The 18209-nt window shown below is 43.8% G+C and overlaps 1 protein-coding gene and 1 pseudogene across 1 annotated transcript; one reads left to right on the forward strand and one right to left on the reverse strand.

The window, feature by feature from the left end:
- Positions 1 to 1094: 1094 nt before the first annotated feature.
- LOC116871564 lies at positions 1095 to 1209 on the reverse strand (annotated as a pseudogene).
- A 15548-nt stretch (positions 1210 to 16757) lies between these two features.
- Positions 16758 to 17904, forward strand: OXGR1 (oxoglutarate receptor 1). The gene is given in 1 exon segment (XM_032864260.1): positions 16758 to 17904. A coding segment is annotated over 1 exon segment (987 nt). The 5' UTR covers positions 16758 to 16775; the 3' UTR covers positions 17763 to 17904.
- The last annotated feature ends 305 nt before the right edge of the window (positions 17905 to 18209 follow it).

Consider the following 18209-nt stretch of genomic DNA (forward strand, 5'->3'; position numbering starts at 1 on the left):
GCTGTGTGGTTGCTGTCTTGACATTCTTTCTTTCTTTTTTTTTTTTTTAAGATTTCATTTATTTATTTGATAGACAGAGATCACAAGCAGGCAGAGAGGCAGGCAGAGAGAGAGAGGGGGAAGCAGGCTCCCCGCTGAGCAGAGAGCCCGACGCGGGGCTCGATCCCAGGACCCTGAGATCATGACCTGAGCCGAAGGCAGAGGCTTTAACCCACTGAGCAACTCAGGCGCCCCTGTCTTGACATTCTTAAGAATGAGATCTTTGAACTTGTGTTTTGTAAGGGAAGCAGGATGGGACAATGGAGCACATGTGTGAACAGAGAAGTTCCACGTCACATGTGAGTGCACTGCCGTTCCTTATGGCCCGATTTACAACTGAAGTTTACAAACAGCCGGGCTTTCCAGTGGACCCGTGAGGCATAGCAATTCAGTGACTCCCAGCAAATATAGTGTGTTGGATCTGTGACTGGGTAAGAGGCGTCATTGACCACCCTCTAGGCCATGCTTTCTGTTTGAACCAGAACTTGCTTCAGACCCAGAGGAAGACAATGGCAGTTTAGTGAATGCTAATGAGCAAGGAGCCCCAACACACCATTTTTTATTTTTTTAATTTGTGTTACTTTCTTGAATCAGCCAACGATACTGAAAATGATGACATAGAAAGAAAGGAAAAGATAGGGCGATGGTTTGTTTTCCTTTCAGCATTTCTTTACTCTTTAGTAACTGAAAATAGAGTTTGTGGAATGTGTGCTATGAAAAGCTGAGTTCATTCTGTGCAGTGTGTCCACTGTTGCCACGTATGAGCTTTGAAATACGGCTCTCGTCATTCCAAGGTTGCTATAGATGACTTGAATGTTCCCCTATTTGCATTTCACACTGGTATTGCACCATATAAAGATAAATGGTACATTTCATGCTAATCATTTAAAGTGTTGATTTTTCTTGATTTAGAATGACATTAAATAGCAAATTAAAAAAAAAAAACACCAAATACCGTGATAAATCAAAAGGAGACCTCAGAAGAAAGGAAAAACCTTCATATTTCAATAGCTTTAAAGGCATTTTTGTCTTTCTTTCTTTCTTTTTTTTTTTTTTTTTTAATGGAACACCTCACAAATTCGGGCATCATCCTGGCACAGGGGTCGTGCTAACTAACCTTCTCTGTATGGTCCCAATGTCAGTATGTGTATGTGCTGCTGAGGAGAGCACTCTCCTCCTTTTTAAACAAGAAGGCTCACATTTTCATTCTGTAAGGGACCCTGCAAATGGTATAGTGGACCATGCACAAGGCCTCATAAGTGCACAGGTCTGTTGTGCCGAAAAGAGTCTGCTGTCAGTGTCCCCTTCAGGTGACTTGTCAGGAAGGAACACCGCTCAAGAGCTCAGCCTTCAAAGGGCAAGTAGCTGACGCCACAAGGTGCACAGATGATAAGAAGGCTTCCCTGGAGCTGCTCTTTGGTCATAACTGAAAGGCAAGGTGGCTTCCAGGAGGAGGTTTTCCAGGAGGAGCCTGGGGCTGCACTGGCTCCCCGCCCTGCCCCTGGTTCACCCAGAAGGCGTTCCTGCAGAAGGGACAGACTATAAACCAAGCAAAGCAGGCTTGAAAGCAGTATGAATGAACAGAGTGGCAGTATTTCCTTTTCAAATAAATAGGCAATACAATTACCAAATATGGATGTGTTTATTCGAAGAATATCACTTTAAGATTCTGGTGATCCCTTTGCCCCGGCGTTAAAAACAAAATAAAACAGAAAGGTCCGCCCTGGAGACTCAAAAGCCATGTTATAGCACACAGGACCAGTGATCAGTATGTTTCACGTGGTCAGAGAGATGGCAGGGGATGGCAAAGGCCAGGCACAGACCACTTTTGAAGATGGGACAGAGATGAGTGAGGTCTCCAAGTGGAGACCAACAGAATGGAGCGCGCCTGTCTCCGCGATTATCACTGGGCAGCGGCAAGCGTGTCACAACGGTCCGGATACAGCTAAACTCACAATTGGGATTAAAGTAGGATTTACAGTGAAAGGGGATTCAAAATTCCCCCCATTTTCATGAAATGTCAGTCTGATATGACTTCACCGGGCAATCACACATCAGTGCGCATCGTGGAAGGGGCGGACCCCAGAGGACCTTCTATGAAAACTCGGAGAAAGAGTTAACAGCTTCTGGGGCACCTGGGTGGCTCAGTGGGTTAAAGCCTCTGCCTTCGGCTCGGGTCATGATCCCAGTGGGATCGAGCCCCGCATGGGGCTCTCTGCTTAGCGGGGAGCCTGCTTCCTCCTCTCTCTCTCTCTGCCTGCCTCTCTGCCTACTTGTGATCTCTGTCTGTCAAATAAATAAATAAAATCTTAAAAAAAAAAAAAAAAGAGTTAACAGCTTCTTTAGTTAAATCATGTGTGTTTTCCTTTTTCTCCAAAAGTGAGGGCTAAGACGAGCCCCTCTCAGATTAAACACGATGCTATCCTTCATCCCACTTCATTTCAGACTCTTACTCACCAGCTCCTCCCTCCGTGTGCTGAGCCCCCCCCCCCCCCCCACAGGGCATGAACGCCTTTGGCTTATTGTTCCTAAAGCCCAGGCTGGCTGGAAACTATTTTGGGTTCCTCACTCAAATCAGATTTCAACTTTGGTTTTTCTAAGGTTAATAGGTTAGTACACGGTCTGTTGTGTCAATAGGGCCCTAGGAAAACATTAATCATGTAAGCAATATCAAAAGGTCAAAAGCAAGAATTTGAAAACGCTCTAATAAAGAAATGAGAGAAGCCTGTTAAGTGTGTTTCCGAGGCATTTTAATTCAAACGCAGAAGGCTGGCAAAGAAAATAAGACGATGTTGCTCAGGGTGACTGCTGGGAGGGGAAAGCGAGATGAACTTCCAACAGCTCATGATGGCCTAACGTTCCCGAAAGAGTCCAGGGAGGCAGGAGCAGGAAGGAAGGGAATGAATCTCCAGTAAGGAATTATTTTTTTTTTAGTGTGGTGTCAAGTTAACGCAATCACCATTGGCTGATATAGAAAACACAAACAAACTTTACTTCGGCACCAAAGAAAATTTGAATCTCTGAACTTCCTTTAGGGTGTAAGTGTGACTAAGGTTCCGTACACATGGCAAATGGGAAAAAGTGGGGCTACAGAAGGTAAAAGCTGTGCTGGGACCATTTTCTACTTGCTTCACACTGACCATCCTGTACTGGTTGTTACTAGGGCTCCTGGGGCTCACAAAAGCCCCACGTTGCATTGCGGGGGTCTCAGCAGAGGACAGAGTGTGAGGGGAGTTCCTATGCTGAGTCCCTGGGTGTGTGTGCACACGTGGGTGAGGGACGTTTCCTTCTTAGATGTAAAGACAACGATCGTTGTTTGCGTGAAATGCTGGTATCCTTGAACTTCCTCCTCCTGGCGAGGACACTGGGCACTGGCCCCTGCATCTACTCATCTTTCATAAAACAAGAAGATAACTTAAGGAACCACGTGACTCTGGCCCAACATTCTTTTCTTTCTAAGATTTTATTTATTTATTTAACAGAGAGAGAAAGAGAGAGACGGAGATCACAAGTAGGCAGAGCAGCAGGCAGAGAGGGGGGCAAGCAGGCTCCCTGCTGAGCAGAGAGCCCAATGCAGGGCTCAATTCCAGGACCCTGAGATCATGACCTGAGCTGAAGGCAGAGGCTTAACCCACTGAGCCACCCAGGCGCCCCTCTTTCCATCATTTCAAAGGTCTACAGAACAAAAGGAGGAATGAAAACCTTAACTGCAGACATAAACACCAGAAGATGAAACTCTGAACAAATAACCAAAATAGAATATACCTTAAATATAATGATATCTAAATAAGATAAGAACTATGAAAGATTAAATCTTTAAACTGAAAACAAGAAGTTGGTTCCTTTCTCCCAACAGTTTCCTGGGACATCCTTTTTTACGTAGTAGAAACTTGCTGATAGTAGACTTGAACTAAATGCCTGCTCAACAGAAAAACTAGTGGATAATAAGGTGCTAAACACATAAAAAATAATTTTCATTACGTTTTAGTCTTCCCTACTCAACCACTTTTAATGGCTCCCCATTGAGTGTGTCATTAGATATATAGGTATAAATACATGCAGTAAAATTCACAGATTTTAAGTATATAGTTCAATGAGTTTGCACAAATGTATTCAGCTCAGTAACCAACACCCTAGTTAAGATACAGGACATTTATATCAACCTAGAAAGATTTCAATTGTCCATTCTAACCAACCCCCTCCCCTCCCAGAAGCAAACACTATTTTAACTTTTATCCTCATAGATTTTTTTTTTTTTTTTTATTGATCTCAGTGGAATCACGATGGCATCATAAAAAGTGAGTCTCTTCATTTCAGGCTTCTTTTGCTCGATATAACTTTTTGTTTGTTTGTTTTTGTTTTTAAATATTTATGTATTTGTTTGAAAGAGAACACGAGCGGGAAGAGGGGAGGCTAGAGGAGGGGCAGAGAGAGAGGGAGAAGCAGACTCCCCGATGAACAGGGAGCCCCACTCAGGGCTCAAACCTGGGAACAGTGAGAGCCACCCAGGTGCCCCTCAAGAGAATATTTTTGAGATATTTTTTAGATTCTTCCATGGCTGCCATCAGCATTATTTAAAATTTTTGAAGTATTTATTTCCAAAATGTATAGTCAAACTCGAGGAATAAAATTTATCCTAATTGTTTTTCAACTTTTTATAGTGTACCCAGAGAGCTTTTTTTTTTTTTAAGATTTTATTTATTTGTCAGAGAGAGAGAGTACACACAAGTAGGCAGAGGCAGGCAGAGAGAGAGGAGGGAGCAGGCTCCATGCTGAGCAGAGAGCCCGATGTGGGACTTGATCCCAGGACCCCAGGATCATGACCTGAGCCGAAGGCAGCGGCTTAACCCACTGAGCCACCCAGGCATCCCCCCAGAGAGCTTTTAAAAAAATACTAGTTGTCAGGGGCACCTGGGTGGCTCAGTGGGTTAAGCCTCTGCCTTCAGCTTAGGTCATGATCTCAGGGTCCTGGAATCGAGCCCCACATCGGGCTCTCTGCTCAGCGGGGAGCCTGCTTCCCCCTCTCTCTTTGCCTACTTGTGATGTCTCTCTGTCAAATAATAAAAAAAAATATATCAGTTGTCATGCCGTCCTTCAGAGTTTCTGATTCAGTAGGTCTGGGATAGGAGGAAAGCACTGGTATTTCCCACAGCTCCCCTGTCGCTTCTGATATTCTGCCAGAGTTGAGAACCTCTGGAGTCAGAAAGGATGAAATTCCACCTCAAATCCATGCAGAGCTTCCTCTATCCCCCTTTTCTATGTCAGAGGAGTTGGTGGCCTTTCTCCTTTACATTTGTGCTCCTGCCTTATTAATAGCTCCTATTTTATGAAAGCTTACGCTATGCTAAAGACTTGTATGTATTATCTCATTTAGGTCTGTTGTACCTAAATTGTTGTACAATCATATTATTCCAGCTTGACGGGTATAAAAATGAGGTTATGCTGCTTGTAAGGGTAGGAGCCAGGATTCAAACATGTTTAATATTTGCTGAGAAATTCCTCCCTAGTGTGATCTTTTCTCCTATCCACTAACTCTCTCTCTCCAATCTTTTCTTCTCCTTCAGCTTTTAAAATTTTCCTCAGTCTACTGCTCAGGTTACCTTTAGCCTAAAGACAGAATAAAGACTTTTTCTATAAACATGTCAGCCTGCAAACCCCACCCTTATTTCTCTCCTCCTGTTCTACTCTCCGGCACATTGCACAAACTGGGGGCAGCGCCTTAGACCGTGACTACAGTGGTTCTCTGGTCCCCAGTGGTTTCCTCATCACCCCATTCCGTCTTTCAGCATAGTTTGCATTCTCTTCAATTCTTGGCCACTCTCCCCCTCTGTTGTTTTCATATGCTCAACAGATTGGCCAGACACCAGTGGGAAACTGCTTGGTCTCAACTTGTAACTAGAAACCTGAAGAACTTAGTATTCATTACCGTCAAATGAGGATTCAGATTCATGGTTATAGTAATTACTGCCAAAGCAATAGGCGATTGTTACTGCCTGCTGTGTATCTATGTAACATGCTGTTAAAGATCCGAAGAGGAGGGGCGCCTGGGTGGCTCAGTGGGTTAAAGCCTCTGCCTTCAGCTCAGGTCATGATCCCAGGGTCCTGGGGTAGAGCCTCATGCCGGGCTCTCTGCTTGGCAGGGAGCCTGCTTCCCTTCCTCTCTCTCTGTCTGCCTCTCTGCCTAATTGTGATCTCTGTCAAATAAATAAATAAAATCTTAAAAAAAAAAAAAAAGATCCAAAGAGGAGAATATAAACTCCCCTTGAACAAGATGGAGACAACCCTGTTGACTTAGGCAAGACTCAAGTTACAAAACAATTACAGTTCGTTAAACTAGGAAACAATTTAAAAATGAATAAATGCTGGATAATATGGTAGAGACTACAAGTACAGCAAGTATCCAGAAAAAAAAAAAAAAGAACTTCTGGACAAAAAGTCTCATAAAGTAGTTAGTGTTTTATTAGACCTTGTCATATCTCTAAGTCTTATAATGTCTTTCTGAGTCATAGAGTAGTTAATATGGTCAGAAGGATGGGATACAGGAACCAGAGAGGCAAAGATCTCAATTCTTTTTTTTTTAAATAATTTTTAAAAATTTTTTTTACAAACATATAATGTATTATTAGCCCCAGGGGTACAGGTCTGTGAATCGTCAGGCTTACACACTTCACAGCACTCACCATAGCACATACCCTCCCCAATGTCCATAACCCCACCCCCCTCTCCCTACCCCCACTCCTCCCAGCCCCCCTCAGTTTGTTTTGTGAGATTAAGAGTCTCTTATGTTTTGTCTCCCTCCCGATCCCATCTTGTTTCATTTATTCTTTTCCTACCCCCCAAACCCCCCACGTTACATCTCCACTTCCTCATATCAGGGAAGGATCTCAATTCTTCATGGTGCCTTTTCTTCTTCTCTGACTTCTCTATACCACCTTTTCTTTGTCTCTAATCTCCATTTCTCCTGGCTTCCACTGGTCACCCTACTTCACATTAACATTCCTCCTGAGCAGAGTGGCAATCCCGTTCTTTGCTCTGGCCAACAGTCTAGCTGTACTCACTGCTTAGCTCTTTATCTATCCACAAGATCCTGCTAATGTATCTACTCATCTTGCAGATTTTACTGGGATTGGGTCTGAAGATAGTCAGTTCAATCAATCTCTTTCCCAACAGTCTCAAATTTCCCAGAAAAGCCTCTTTTTCAAAGAAGTGTTCACAACAACGCCTCCTTTGAAAACACGTAAAAATCATCAAATAATGTTCACCTAGAAGCAAAGAAGATGACTCACGTTGGCATAGCAATAGCACAGCTACTTCTCTAAGAAACAAAGCTTTGCGCATCTCCTAGGTTTTTTGCAACTAAAATCCCTTTAATCCGAAACTGGCTGTAGAAAGTGTCTTGTCCAACCTCGGCTTTTCCTAGATGGAAGCCTACAAAGGGAATTTCTTTTCCCAGCTAATTGAGTTGCTTTCTAAACACTAAAATTCAGGCTTCAAACTTCTGGGCTTCTGTCCACTACAGCATAATGTCTTCTTCATTGGAGAGATATTGCAGGAATCTGGAAGGCATCACAATAATGGAATTTGTTGCCTAGGAGAGCATGGATCAAAAACTCGCCTTATTTAAACAGTGCATTTTCACTGAGCAATCCATTTAAAAGGCATTGGAAAGCAAGTTAACCATTTTTTTTTTTTCAATCAAGAAAATTAATCTCAGCAGACTATTACTATCATACGAAGATATATATTGTAGCTGAAGTTACAAAAAGTCTGACAAGGCTATAAAGGGTGTTCAAAATATAGATTTGTTGTTACTCAGGTGAGGTCAACAGATCAGAAATTGATTGAGAAGACAGTTTGTTATGCTCACGGATTCCAAGAGGAGCGGACATGCCACACCAGGGAACAGGAAACTCAGGCAAGCACTGGGGTTGGCCAGGAGGCTAAAGGAGAGGGGGTACTATATTATAGTTTCTGTGGGAAGAAACAGACAAGGGAGAGGAAGCAGACTTAAATAGGCTGGTTGGAATAATTTCAGTGGGCTCTGGGGCATAGGGGCTGTCCCTATTTGTCTGCCAACTGGTCTTGGAATGATTAGGGCAGAGAGATAGTGGCCCAGAGTGTGAGAGCCAGATAGAGGAAGTGGTTTGGGATATGAGCTCTGGATTGAGTGGTCTGCATTTGAAAATATACTCTCTAGTGAGTTACTCTCTCTAGAACTTGGCTAACTTGGGGGGAGGCAGTCTTTCCCAGGTCAGCAAAGCCCCAAATGTCAAAGCATCAGAATATAGAAAATAAAACACACGGTTAATACAAATGATGGTCAGGGATGATAAGTTCAGCCATAGTTAAACTCAGTCTGGAAACATGATCATTGATGTTCGGGTCAGGATAACCAGGGGAGAAAGAAACGGAATGCTCTGTACTGTCACTAACCATTTCTCTTTCTCACTCAACTGAGAAAGAGCTCAGATGAGAACTCATGTGTTACTCCTTCCCCCTGCCAGTCCCCAACTCGATAATTAATGGCTCATTGGAGAATGCTACTGCAGATTTTCTGGGATCTTTTTGGAGCAGCAGGTTTTAAGATATCAGTGCTTCTTGACTGGGGAAATTCTGAGTATCCAGGTCTTCATAAGATAAGTCCCATCCTCTGCTTCGAAGGAGAGATTGCAGAACATTGTAGGTGGTACATGTATGGCTCCCAGAGCCATGAATGGAAGTGCTAGAATCCTGTTCCACTGAGTGCTTATTTAAAAGAAGAAAGTACATTTCTGAATCTGGGCAAGAGACCAATTTTAAATGCAAGTTGAATTTCACCCTATATGTCTTTGACTTAGGTTGCTAAAAGACCTAAATTTGAAACTTAAATATAGCTTGAATTAGTGACAGCATTTTCTAATGCAAGCTGTTTTCAAGATACATAAATTGTCATTCTTCTTATTTGGAGAATGATTAAGATCTATATTGGTTAGGATTTTTTTTCCCTGCAAATGACTACCTTATAGGTGAGAATTTTTAATTGTAGTAAGAAGTTATATTTACAGGTAAACATTAAAAGAAAATAAAGCTCATAATCATCATCTAGTTGATAGAACCAGAACATTGTTTTCCGGTAAAGTGATGGCTATTTTTTGTCCCCATGAATTTGACTAGTCTAATTACTAGTCTCAATCAAGCAGAACCACATAGTATTTGTCCTTTGGTGACTGGCTTTTTTTCCATTTACCATCATATCCTCAAGGTTCATCCATGTTATAGCCTGTGTCAAACATTCCTTTCTAAAGCTGAATTATATTCCATTACCTGTACATGCCAAATTTGGGATGCTTCCACATTTTGGTTACTGTGAGTAATGTTGTTATGAACATAGGTGTACAAATACCTCTTTGAATATCTACCTTAAATTCTTTTGGGTATTTATCCAGAAGTAGAATTGCTGGATCACATGGTAATTCTATTTTTAATTTTTTGAGGAAACATTATAATGTTTTTTATAGTGGCTGCACCATCTTATATTCCCAGAACTGGATATTTTATTTTAAGATTGTATTTATTTCTTTATTTGACAGAGAGAGAGACACAGTGAGAGAGGGAACACAAGCCGGGGGAGTGGGAGAGGAGAAGCAGGTTTCTTGCTAAGCAGGGAGCCCGATGAGGGGCTCCATCCCAGGACCCCAGGGTCATGACCTGAGCTGAAGGCAGATGCTTAATTACTGAACCACCCAGGCTCCCCCAGAACTGGATATTTTAAAATGTTCGTTGCACATTTAAGATTTTAGGGCTTAACACTTACTCTTAAATAATTTCTTTCAGCCATTTCCTCTTTACCTAGAAATCCTGCTCATCATGGAAAAATGTTAAAATGTCTTTTTATTCCAGGAAGCTTTTTCTGATCTCTCTTTCTCTTATACCTGGATTATGCACCTTCTAGCACCCTAATTTACCAATGTCAGCACTAATCACCTTTTACATTAATTGTTTATTTTTTTCGAGGACATGAGTTCCTAGAAGTTAGAGATCATGTCTTATTCCTCCTTATCTCCTCAGTGCCTGATACAGGGTAATCAAACAGCAAATGTCTGATAAATGAATGTGTGGGGAGATTGGCACAAAATAGGGCTATTATAGTTCCAAATGAGGGATTGAGGAAGTGATTTAAAACAGTAAAACTGGAGAATAATTTTTCTCCTAATGCAAAGTATTTCCCTAGAAAGACTGGGACTCAAATAATAATAATGATAAGCATAAATTTTTATTAACTATTTTCAGTAACATACAATGTATTATTCTCCCCAGGGGTACAGGTCTGTGAATCATCAGGCTAACACATTTCACAGCACTCATCATAGCACATTCCCTCCCCAGTGTCCATAACCCAAACACCCTCTCCAGATCCACCCCCAGCAACTCTCAGTTTGTTTTGTGAGATTAAGAGTCTCTTATGGTTTGTCTCCCTCCCAATCCCATCTTGTTTCATTTTTTCCTTCCCTACACTCCAAACTCCCCACCCTGCCTCTCAAATTCCTCATATCAGGGAGATCATATGATGATTGTCTTTCTCTGATTGACTTATTTTGTTCAACATAATACCCTCTAGTTCCATCCACATCATCGCAAATGGCAAGATTTCATTTCTTTTGATGGCTGCATAGTATTCCATTGTGTATATATACCACATCTTCTTTATCCATTCATCTGTTGATGGACATCTAGGTTCTTTCCATAGTTTGGCTATTGTAGACATTGCTGCTATAAACATTCGTGTGCACGTGCCCCTTCGGATCACTACGTTTGTATCTTTAGGGTAAATACCCAGTAGTGTGATTCCTGGGTCATAGGGTAGCTCTATTTTCAACATTTTGAGGAACCTCCATACTGTTTTCCAGAGTGGTTGCACCATAATGACAAGCATAAATTTAAAAAACCTACTGTAGTGCAGTCCCAACCATCAGCTGGACAGGAGTCTTCTCACTTGGGCTCCAGAATGCCTGGTTTGCCATTCTTGCTCAAGCAGGCTTTCATGCCCACAGGAAGGACTTGTCATGCTACTGCCCACCAACATGGAAGTGCGGATGGACATTCTATGCTCTTTCACAGCAGAGCGTAGAAGGGATTTTCTCCACTCATCTCTGCTCGGCAATACAGAAAACTCGTCTTTAATGCTGGAAGGGACCGTAGAGTCCAATGACTCAGAGCCCTGTTATCTTGGATGATGGAGCTGAGTTTCAGAGAAGGGAAGTGGCTATTCCCAATCCTATGGCAAGAGGGCTTTGACCTTGATCTGGAGATCCAGACAAATGCTCTTCTTACAGTCACAAACTATTTCTAAACGACTTTGCAGAGTGCTGGAGGACAGCCCTGTCATTGGATACAGTGAAAAGACACTTCAGTGGAAGTCTTTAATTTAGAGGGTCAGATTGAAGTTGCTTCCATTCCAAGCTAGATAAAAGGCCCTGAACTGTGGGCAAGCAGGCGATGGTGCTGGCGGTTCTGCTGCCAGGCAGCAGGGACCCCAAACCTCCTGGGCCAGGAGACCACCTCTGCTGATACTTTATGCAGGCTGGCGACCAGCCGGCATGGTGGATGTCCTGAGCTCCCCAGGTGTGGAAGCTGTTGTCCCGCGTCCGCATCCACCTAGGGCAAGGGAGGATGCTGCCGGCTGTCTGCTGGGGCTGGCCGGGAGCACGCACCTGCCCTGGGGCTCAGGGGCGTGGGAAGGGCTGGGGCGGTGCGCGCCGCCTGGGCTCTGACTGTCCCGCCGCCAGGACGCAGGCGCGCTCCGACGGCCACGCGGGGCACATGGGGGTCGCGCGCTGGGTGCCAGGTGAGCGGAGGTCGGATCCGGGAGCTGCCGGCGGGCGGGCGGGCGGGAGATGGGTGCGGGGGGTCCTGCGCTGATCCCGGAGGGACGCGGGGCGCCCTGAGCCCGGGAACAGAGCCCCTGGCACGTCTGTGCGGCAGGATTGGGGCGCGGACAGAGCAGGGGCCCCTGACTTCTCTGGGAGGCAGCAGGGGTACCCCGCATCGCCGCAGAGAAAAGGGAAGCTGAAGATGGCCAGAGGTGTATCTCAGAGAGGCCTGAAAAAGTTCCGGACTGTCAAACCTTTCTTGTGCCTTTTTCAGGACCAAGCATGGGTGTCTTTGGGCTGGGGATGGGGTGGGGGGGGGTAGTATTCGGGGACAGAGAGCATTCTTCTCTGACAGTCTGACTTCCCAGTAATTTCTTAGCTCTTACTGCATCTTGCTGGTGTTAGCAAAAGTCCAAAGACACTGCCCCACAGTCTCCCCAACAAGTGAAGGAAGTAAACCTACCCCCCCCCCGAAATGCCTTTCTTTCTTCCCTTTTTTTTTTTTTTTTGGATCTTGTTTTGTCACTATGGATTTAATGAACACGCTTAGGACTGTCTCTAAACCTCCAAACGGTATGTAAAATTTCTGTGTGCCCGTACATGGATTTTTTTTTCCCAGGAGAGCTTTCACAGGCTTTATTTAAAGATCAAATAGCTAATGTCATAGCACTGGGCCCCATCAACATGGCAAGTACTAACAGTCTTTAGGGTGACTGAGTGGCAGATTCTTATTTGAAAGCTGGGTTTAAGCAAAGGGTTAGGGAGAGGGATTCCTTCAAATTCTGGAAGGACAGCAATAATGCACCTTTCAGATTTGCCTGGATTAAGGAATTGGTCTGTTTTCTACTAGTCTGAAATCAAATCAGATATGTAGAGGAGGAAACGAACATGGATCTTTGTGAATGGAATGTGTATCTACGGTTCTTCTTGGTGACCAAAAGCAGCCCCAGCTGCAGTTTCCAAGGACTCTGAAGGAACGTGAGAGATGCTGGGCTACACGTTTATACGTCCCTGGTCCACTGGCCACTTGAGATGAGGAAAGAATGAATGTTAACTCAGCCTTGGAATAGCACCAGAAAAACCTAGATTGTGTGTCGGGAGGAAGAGAACTCTGACAGGGTGGGGTCTGGAAAGTTGGATTAGGAGCTTGAAAAAAGAAAAAAACCTAGAAGAATCCGGAGAAGCTTGGTATCCCACTCTTCGAGGTTCAGGAGCAAGTTGGCATTCAAGTTAGTCGTCCTCGCGCCATGTGTTTGTAAAACACTAATGTCCTGCAACCAATCTCAAATAATCAGTCTCTTCCCAATTTCAGAGAAAAAAATAGAGCCAAAATTATGTGTTTTATTTTTTTTTCTTTATAAAAATATCCCACATCACCGGTGCTTGCTTTTATCTGGGTGTTATCTAGTTTAGTTCAAATATCTGTATCCGGTTACATTGAAACTTAATAGATCATTACTGCCAGTTTACAAAGAGTCCATTAGTTCTAGGTGGTCTGTAACCTCCCTACGTTTGAGATCCACTGTTGTGGTAAAAAGTAGGGAACACATCACATTCTTTCTTTACTGTCTTTTGAATGTAACGGTGTCATTTGTGGACATCTGGGTGGAGGCAGTGAATTGCACACAACTCTAAAACCCCCCCTCATTCTACTTCGTTCCCATCCCTGACCAGTTCTGTCCCTTGTTCTAGACTTGACCCATATATTCTAAACTCAAACCATTCTTTTGCTGAGGTTTACGGAAGAGGGGTTAAATTTCTCAGCCAACCCCTCCTCCTTTACAACTGGTCAGTCAGCCTTCATTAAATCCCCCATTGAACTGTTGTTTTTCAAAACAGTAAGGTTGTTGTTTCTACCTACAAACTGTCTTTTCCTGATAAGATTATTATTTAAAATGGCCCCTTACCTGGGCTGGGGGGGTTATTTGGCAATGACAGAAATTATAATTGTGTTTCTTGTTTTAAAGGTGGTGAGAGAAGCAAACATTTTAAAAAACAGTATTTGCCATTCATTAACCCTTCGGTTCAAGATAAAATTTTGCTAATGTTGCTCATTGTTCTTCTTCTTCTTTTTTTTTTTTTTTTTTAGCAAATATATACTGAGCACTTTCTCCAAGTCGGCCCTTGGAGTAGGAGGTGATTCCATCTTTCTGCTTTAGGGAGTTGACAGACAAGCAGTGTGGCCTTGAATCAGGACTTACTAAGAAGTGACTTCTGGAAGTGCGATCTCAGTCAGGGACTCTGGGACCATGACCCCTTGCTTTCAGGCTTAAATACCTCCCCATGACCCCGTTTAAAGAATCTGGCCAAGGAAAAACTCTCTGCTGCAGTTCCCTGGGTCAGTTCTCTAACCTGCTGGTCTGAAGTCCTGAGTCCTGTCACTTCCAGGACTGTGTAGGTAATAGTTCTAGGAAGAGTGAGAGTAAATTAACTTGACAGGGAAACATTTGCTTTCCGTTTATAATACACAACCCAGTGAGCACTGGCCTCTCTTTCCGGAGGATGCTAGTGGCTGCTCAGTGGCAGGTTTCATATCCCTAGGCTAGTCTTTCCCCAATTCATAAGGAATAGAAGTCATAAATGTTTAAAGGCGCCTTGATCTACACCCTGAGTGCGAGCTGGAGAATATATTCAAGGCCAATGAACAGGGCAAGATTCTACCGGTTCAGATTAGTGAAATTGGGCCAGTGTGAAATATACCTCTTTACTACACTGATGGAAAGTGTGAACGTGTAGATTTTGGTACCAGGTAATAATAATAATGATGGTAGACAATGATACAGCAGTTCGTACGTGTTAGGCATCCTTCAGTGCACTCTATGTATATTAATACATTAACTCGTTTAACTCTCCCAACCCAAAGAGCTGAGTGAGTACCACTGCCATTGACAGTCTAGCCCTGCATCACACAATTTAGCATGTTTGATTTACTTAGCCCTTCTGCGATGAAGTCTAATTCAGCCTTGTTATTTTAGGGCACTTACTTTGATTCTTGCCTCTGCACTGTGAGAGGCAGCCCAGCTGCCCTGGTCTGTATTTGGGTTCCGTCCTAACTAGTAGGGTGACCTTGAGCAAATCACTGCTTCTTAGTGCCTCCATTTCCTCTGTAAAAGGGACTTGATCACAGAACTACCTCACCAGGTTGCGGTGAGGATGGAATGAATGTATACATGCAAGACACTTAGAGTAATAGAGCTTTGTCCACAGGAGGTGCTATGATTTTCATTATCAGCTGCTTTTTCTTTCCAGCCGCATCTCCCACTGCTCCCTAATGTAGCAGCCATGCTGAGCCACTCAGAGCTCCCCTGAGCCTTCCGAAGTCTTCATATGTCAGTGGCTTTGCACATGCTGTTCCCTTTGCCTGGAATGCCTTACCCTTCCTATTGCTACCTTCAGCTTAAATGTTCCTTCCTAACGACCTTCCTTTACTGTCCTCCCCCGTTCTCCAGGTAGCTATTCCCATCCTTGTTCGCGATCTTGGTAGCTTTGTGCCATTTCTCTATCAAAGGACTTCGTGATTAACAACTACCCAACATTTATTGAGCACTTATCATGCACCCAGTAGTGTTCCAAGTGTTTTTCTTGCTTTTCAAAAAAATATATTGAGAACTCCATGTGGTAGTGTTATATTTCGTTAAAATTATGTCGGTGTCCATCTCCCCCAGTAGACTGCGATAGCGGCTTGTACATCTGTGTGTGTTATTCATTTTGTATCTCTAAGAGCTGGCGGAGTGCCTAATTAATACACAGTGGGCACTCCATAAATGTGTAAGTGGATGCATTTTACCAACATCTATTTACATCTGAATAAAAAGCTAATTGTAAGTAATTCTTCTTTTAAATAATCTTCATGCTTTTCTCATTGCAGAAATTCACTGACAAAATTTTAGAAAACACTGATAAGGAAGAAGAAGGATGTGAAAATCCCACTGCTCCCAGCCCAGGAGGGCTTCAACAATGTGCTTAGGGACGCAGAAGTTCTCAGCGGCTAAACGGGGAATCAAGGTCAGGCCGGCTGGCGACAGAACCCAGAGCTCCCAACCCTGCATGAATCTGCTGCTTTTCCTCCCCCGGCAAACACACACGCCCTCCTGTGAACAAATTATGTTAGCTAGTAAAATAGGTTGGCAGAGCTGACCTTTGAAAATGAAATCCACCATACACCATGATGGTGAAAGGCATGAAATCTACATTTAGAAAATGGCCAGTTTCTGTCTTTTCATGCCTTCCCATTTCACATCCCATCACGTATTTGGGGGAATCTGGATGGAGAGGCAGCACAGGGAGGTAAGGCAGAATAGAAGATGGCTTCTAAATCAGACTAACACAGGTTCGAACCCCGGCTTTGCCCCTAGATGCCTTACCAGGGACAGGTGGCAAACATCTCTCAGTCTCCGTTTTTTCTGTAAGATAGAGATAATAAGAAACACTTCTCAGCATCTTGTGAAGTTTAAAGGTAACAGGATGGTGAAGTGCTTCACGCTTGATTAATGGTGGGTCTTGTGGCGAAGTCTCTGGTGGTGACACCCTATGGCTTCCCCGAACAGCAGCCTTGCCAAACTGTTTTCCACGGCGAAGCCCCTTTGTTTTTTCCAATCCTTCATTTTAATTCTGGGAGTAATTTAACTTCTATATTATTATTAGATGTCTTGCCTCACAATAGTTTTCTTAGAAATTCAATCTTTTCTCCACAGGGTCTCTTTGAGATTAAAGAGAAAGAAGTGGCAAATTCAGGATCTTGGAGCAATTTTCATTTAAAAGAAGATCATTGTTTTCATTACCCCATCATTAATGTTTTCTATTTTCTTTTATCAGCGAGTTAAATTGAAGCCGATTTGAATTGCCAAACCTAGCTCTCGTTTCCCTGCAAGATGAAAGGGGACAGCCATGAATGAGCCACCAGACAATTTCGCAAATGCTTCTGACTTCCCCAATGATGCAGTGCCATTCGGAAATTGCACCGATGAAAAAATCCCGCTCAAGAGGCACTACCTCCCTGTTATTTATAGCATCATCTTCCTGGTGGGCTTTCCAGGGAATGCAGTGGCAATTTCCACTTACATCTTCAGAATGCGGCCCTGGAAAGGCAGCACCGTCATCCTGCTGAACCTGGCCTGTACAGACCTGCTCTATTTGAGCAGCTTCCCTTTCCTGATTCACTACTACGCCAGCGGTGAGAACTGGGTCTTCCGCTTCCGCTTCCATTTCAACCTGTACAGCAGCATCCTCTTCCTTACCTGCTTTGGTGTCTTCCGGTATCTTGTAATCCTTCACCCGCTGAGCTGCTTTTCCGTTCACAGAACGTGATGGGCCGTGGTGGTCTGCGCCGTGGTGTGGATCATTTCCCTGGTGGCCGTCATTCCCATGACCTTCCTGATCACCTCAACCACCGGGACCAACGGCTCCACCTGCCTTGACCTCACCAGCTCAGACGACCTCCCCACCATCAAGTGGTACAATCTAATTTTGACGGTCACGACTTTCTGCCTTCCCCTGGTCATAGTGACACTTTGCTATACGATGATTATCTACCCCCTCACGCAAGGACCTCACAATCACAGCTGCCTGAAGCAGAAAGCTAGGAGGCTAGCCATTCTGCTACTCCTTGTGTTTTATGTATGTTTCTTACCCTTCCACATCTTGAGGATCATCCGGATTGAATCTCGCCTGCTTTCGATCAGCTGCTCTGCCGAGAACCAGATCCATGAAGCTTACATTGTTTCTAGACCCTTGGCTGCCCTGAACACCTTTGGTAACCTGCTACTGTACGTGGTGGTCAGTGACAACTTTCAGCAGGCCATCTGCTTGATGGTGAGATGTGACGCCAGCGGGGATCTGGAGCAAGCGAAAACCAGTTACTCAAACAACCCTTGACGTACTTCATGTAGTCAATCAAGAAGAAGAGCCTGCTGAGACTTGAACTTCTAAGAAGTCCAGAATAGCTCCTTCAATGGCTCTCTGTAAATATTATATATTCAGGTAATTCTGTGTTAAAGCCAGCACAGATCTACCAGGAACTCTCTGCTGCCCATTTATTGAGTCTTCCCTAGGGTCAATGTAAGAATGGGATACACACCTATCAGTAGAGGATTCACATGGGGAATCAAAAGTACTGGAACTCTGAGACATCTTGAGAAACATCTAGTCTCGCCAACTTACTATGCATAAATAAGACCACTCGTCTCAGTAGTTTTATTAAATTAAAACTTCACACATTTGTCCCAGTTGAGGCAAAAACAAGGACACTCTTCTTACTCTTGGTTTCCTGCTCCTTCATACTCGAGCTGTCTCTGTTGAACCTTTAGACTATCCAAGACATTA

This window comes from Lontra canadensis, unplaced genomic scaffold, assembly GCF_010015895.1.
Source record: "Lontra canadensis isolate GAN:19392208 unplaced genomic scaffold, GSC_riverotter_1.0 scaffold26, whole genome shotgun sequence".
Classification (NCBI taxonomy): Eukaryota; Metazoa; Chordata; class Mammalia; order Carnivora; family Mustelidae; genus Lontra; species Lontra canadensis.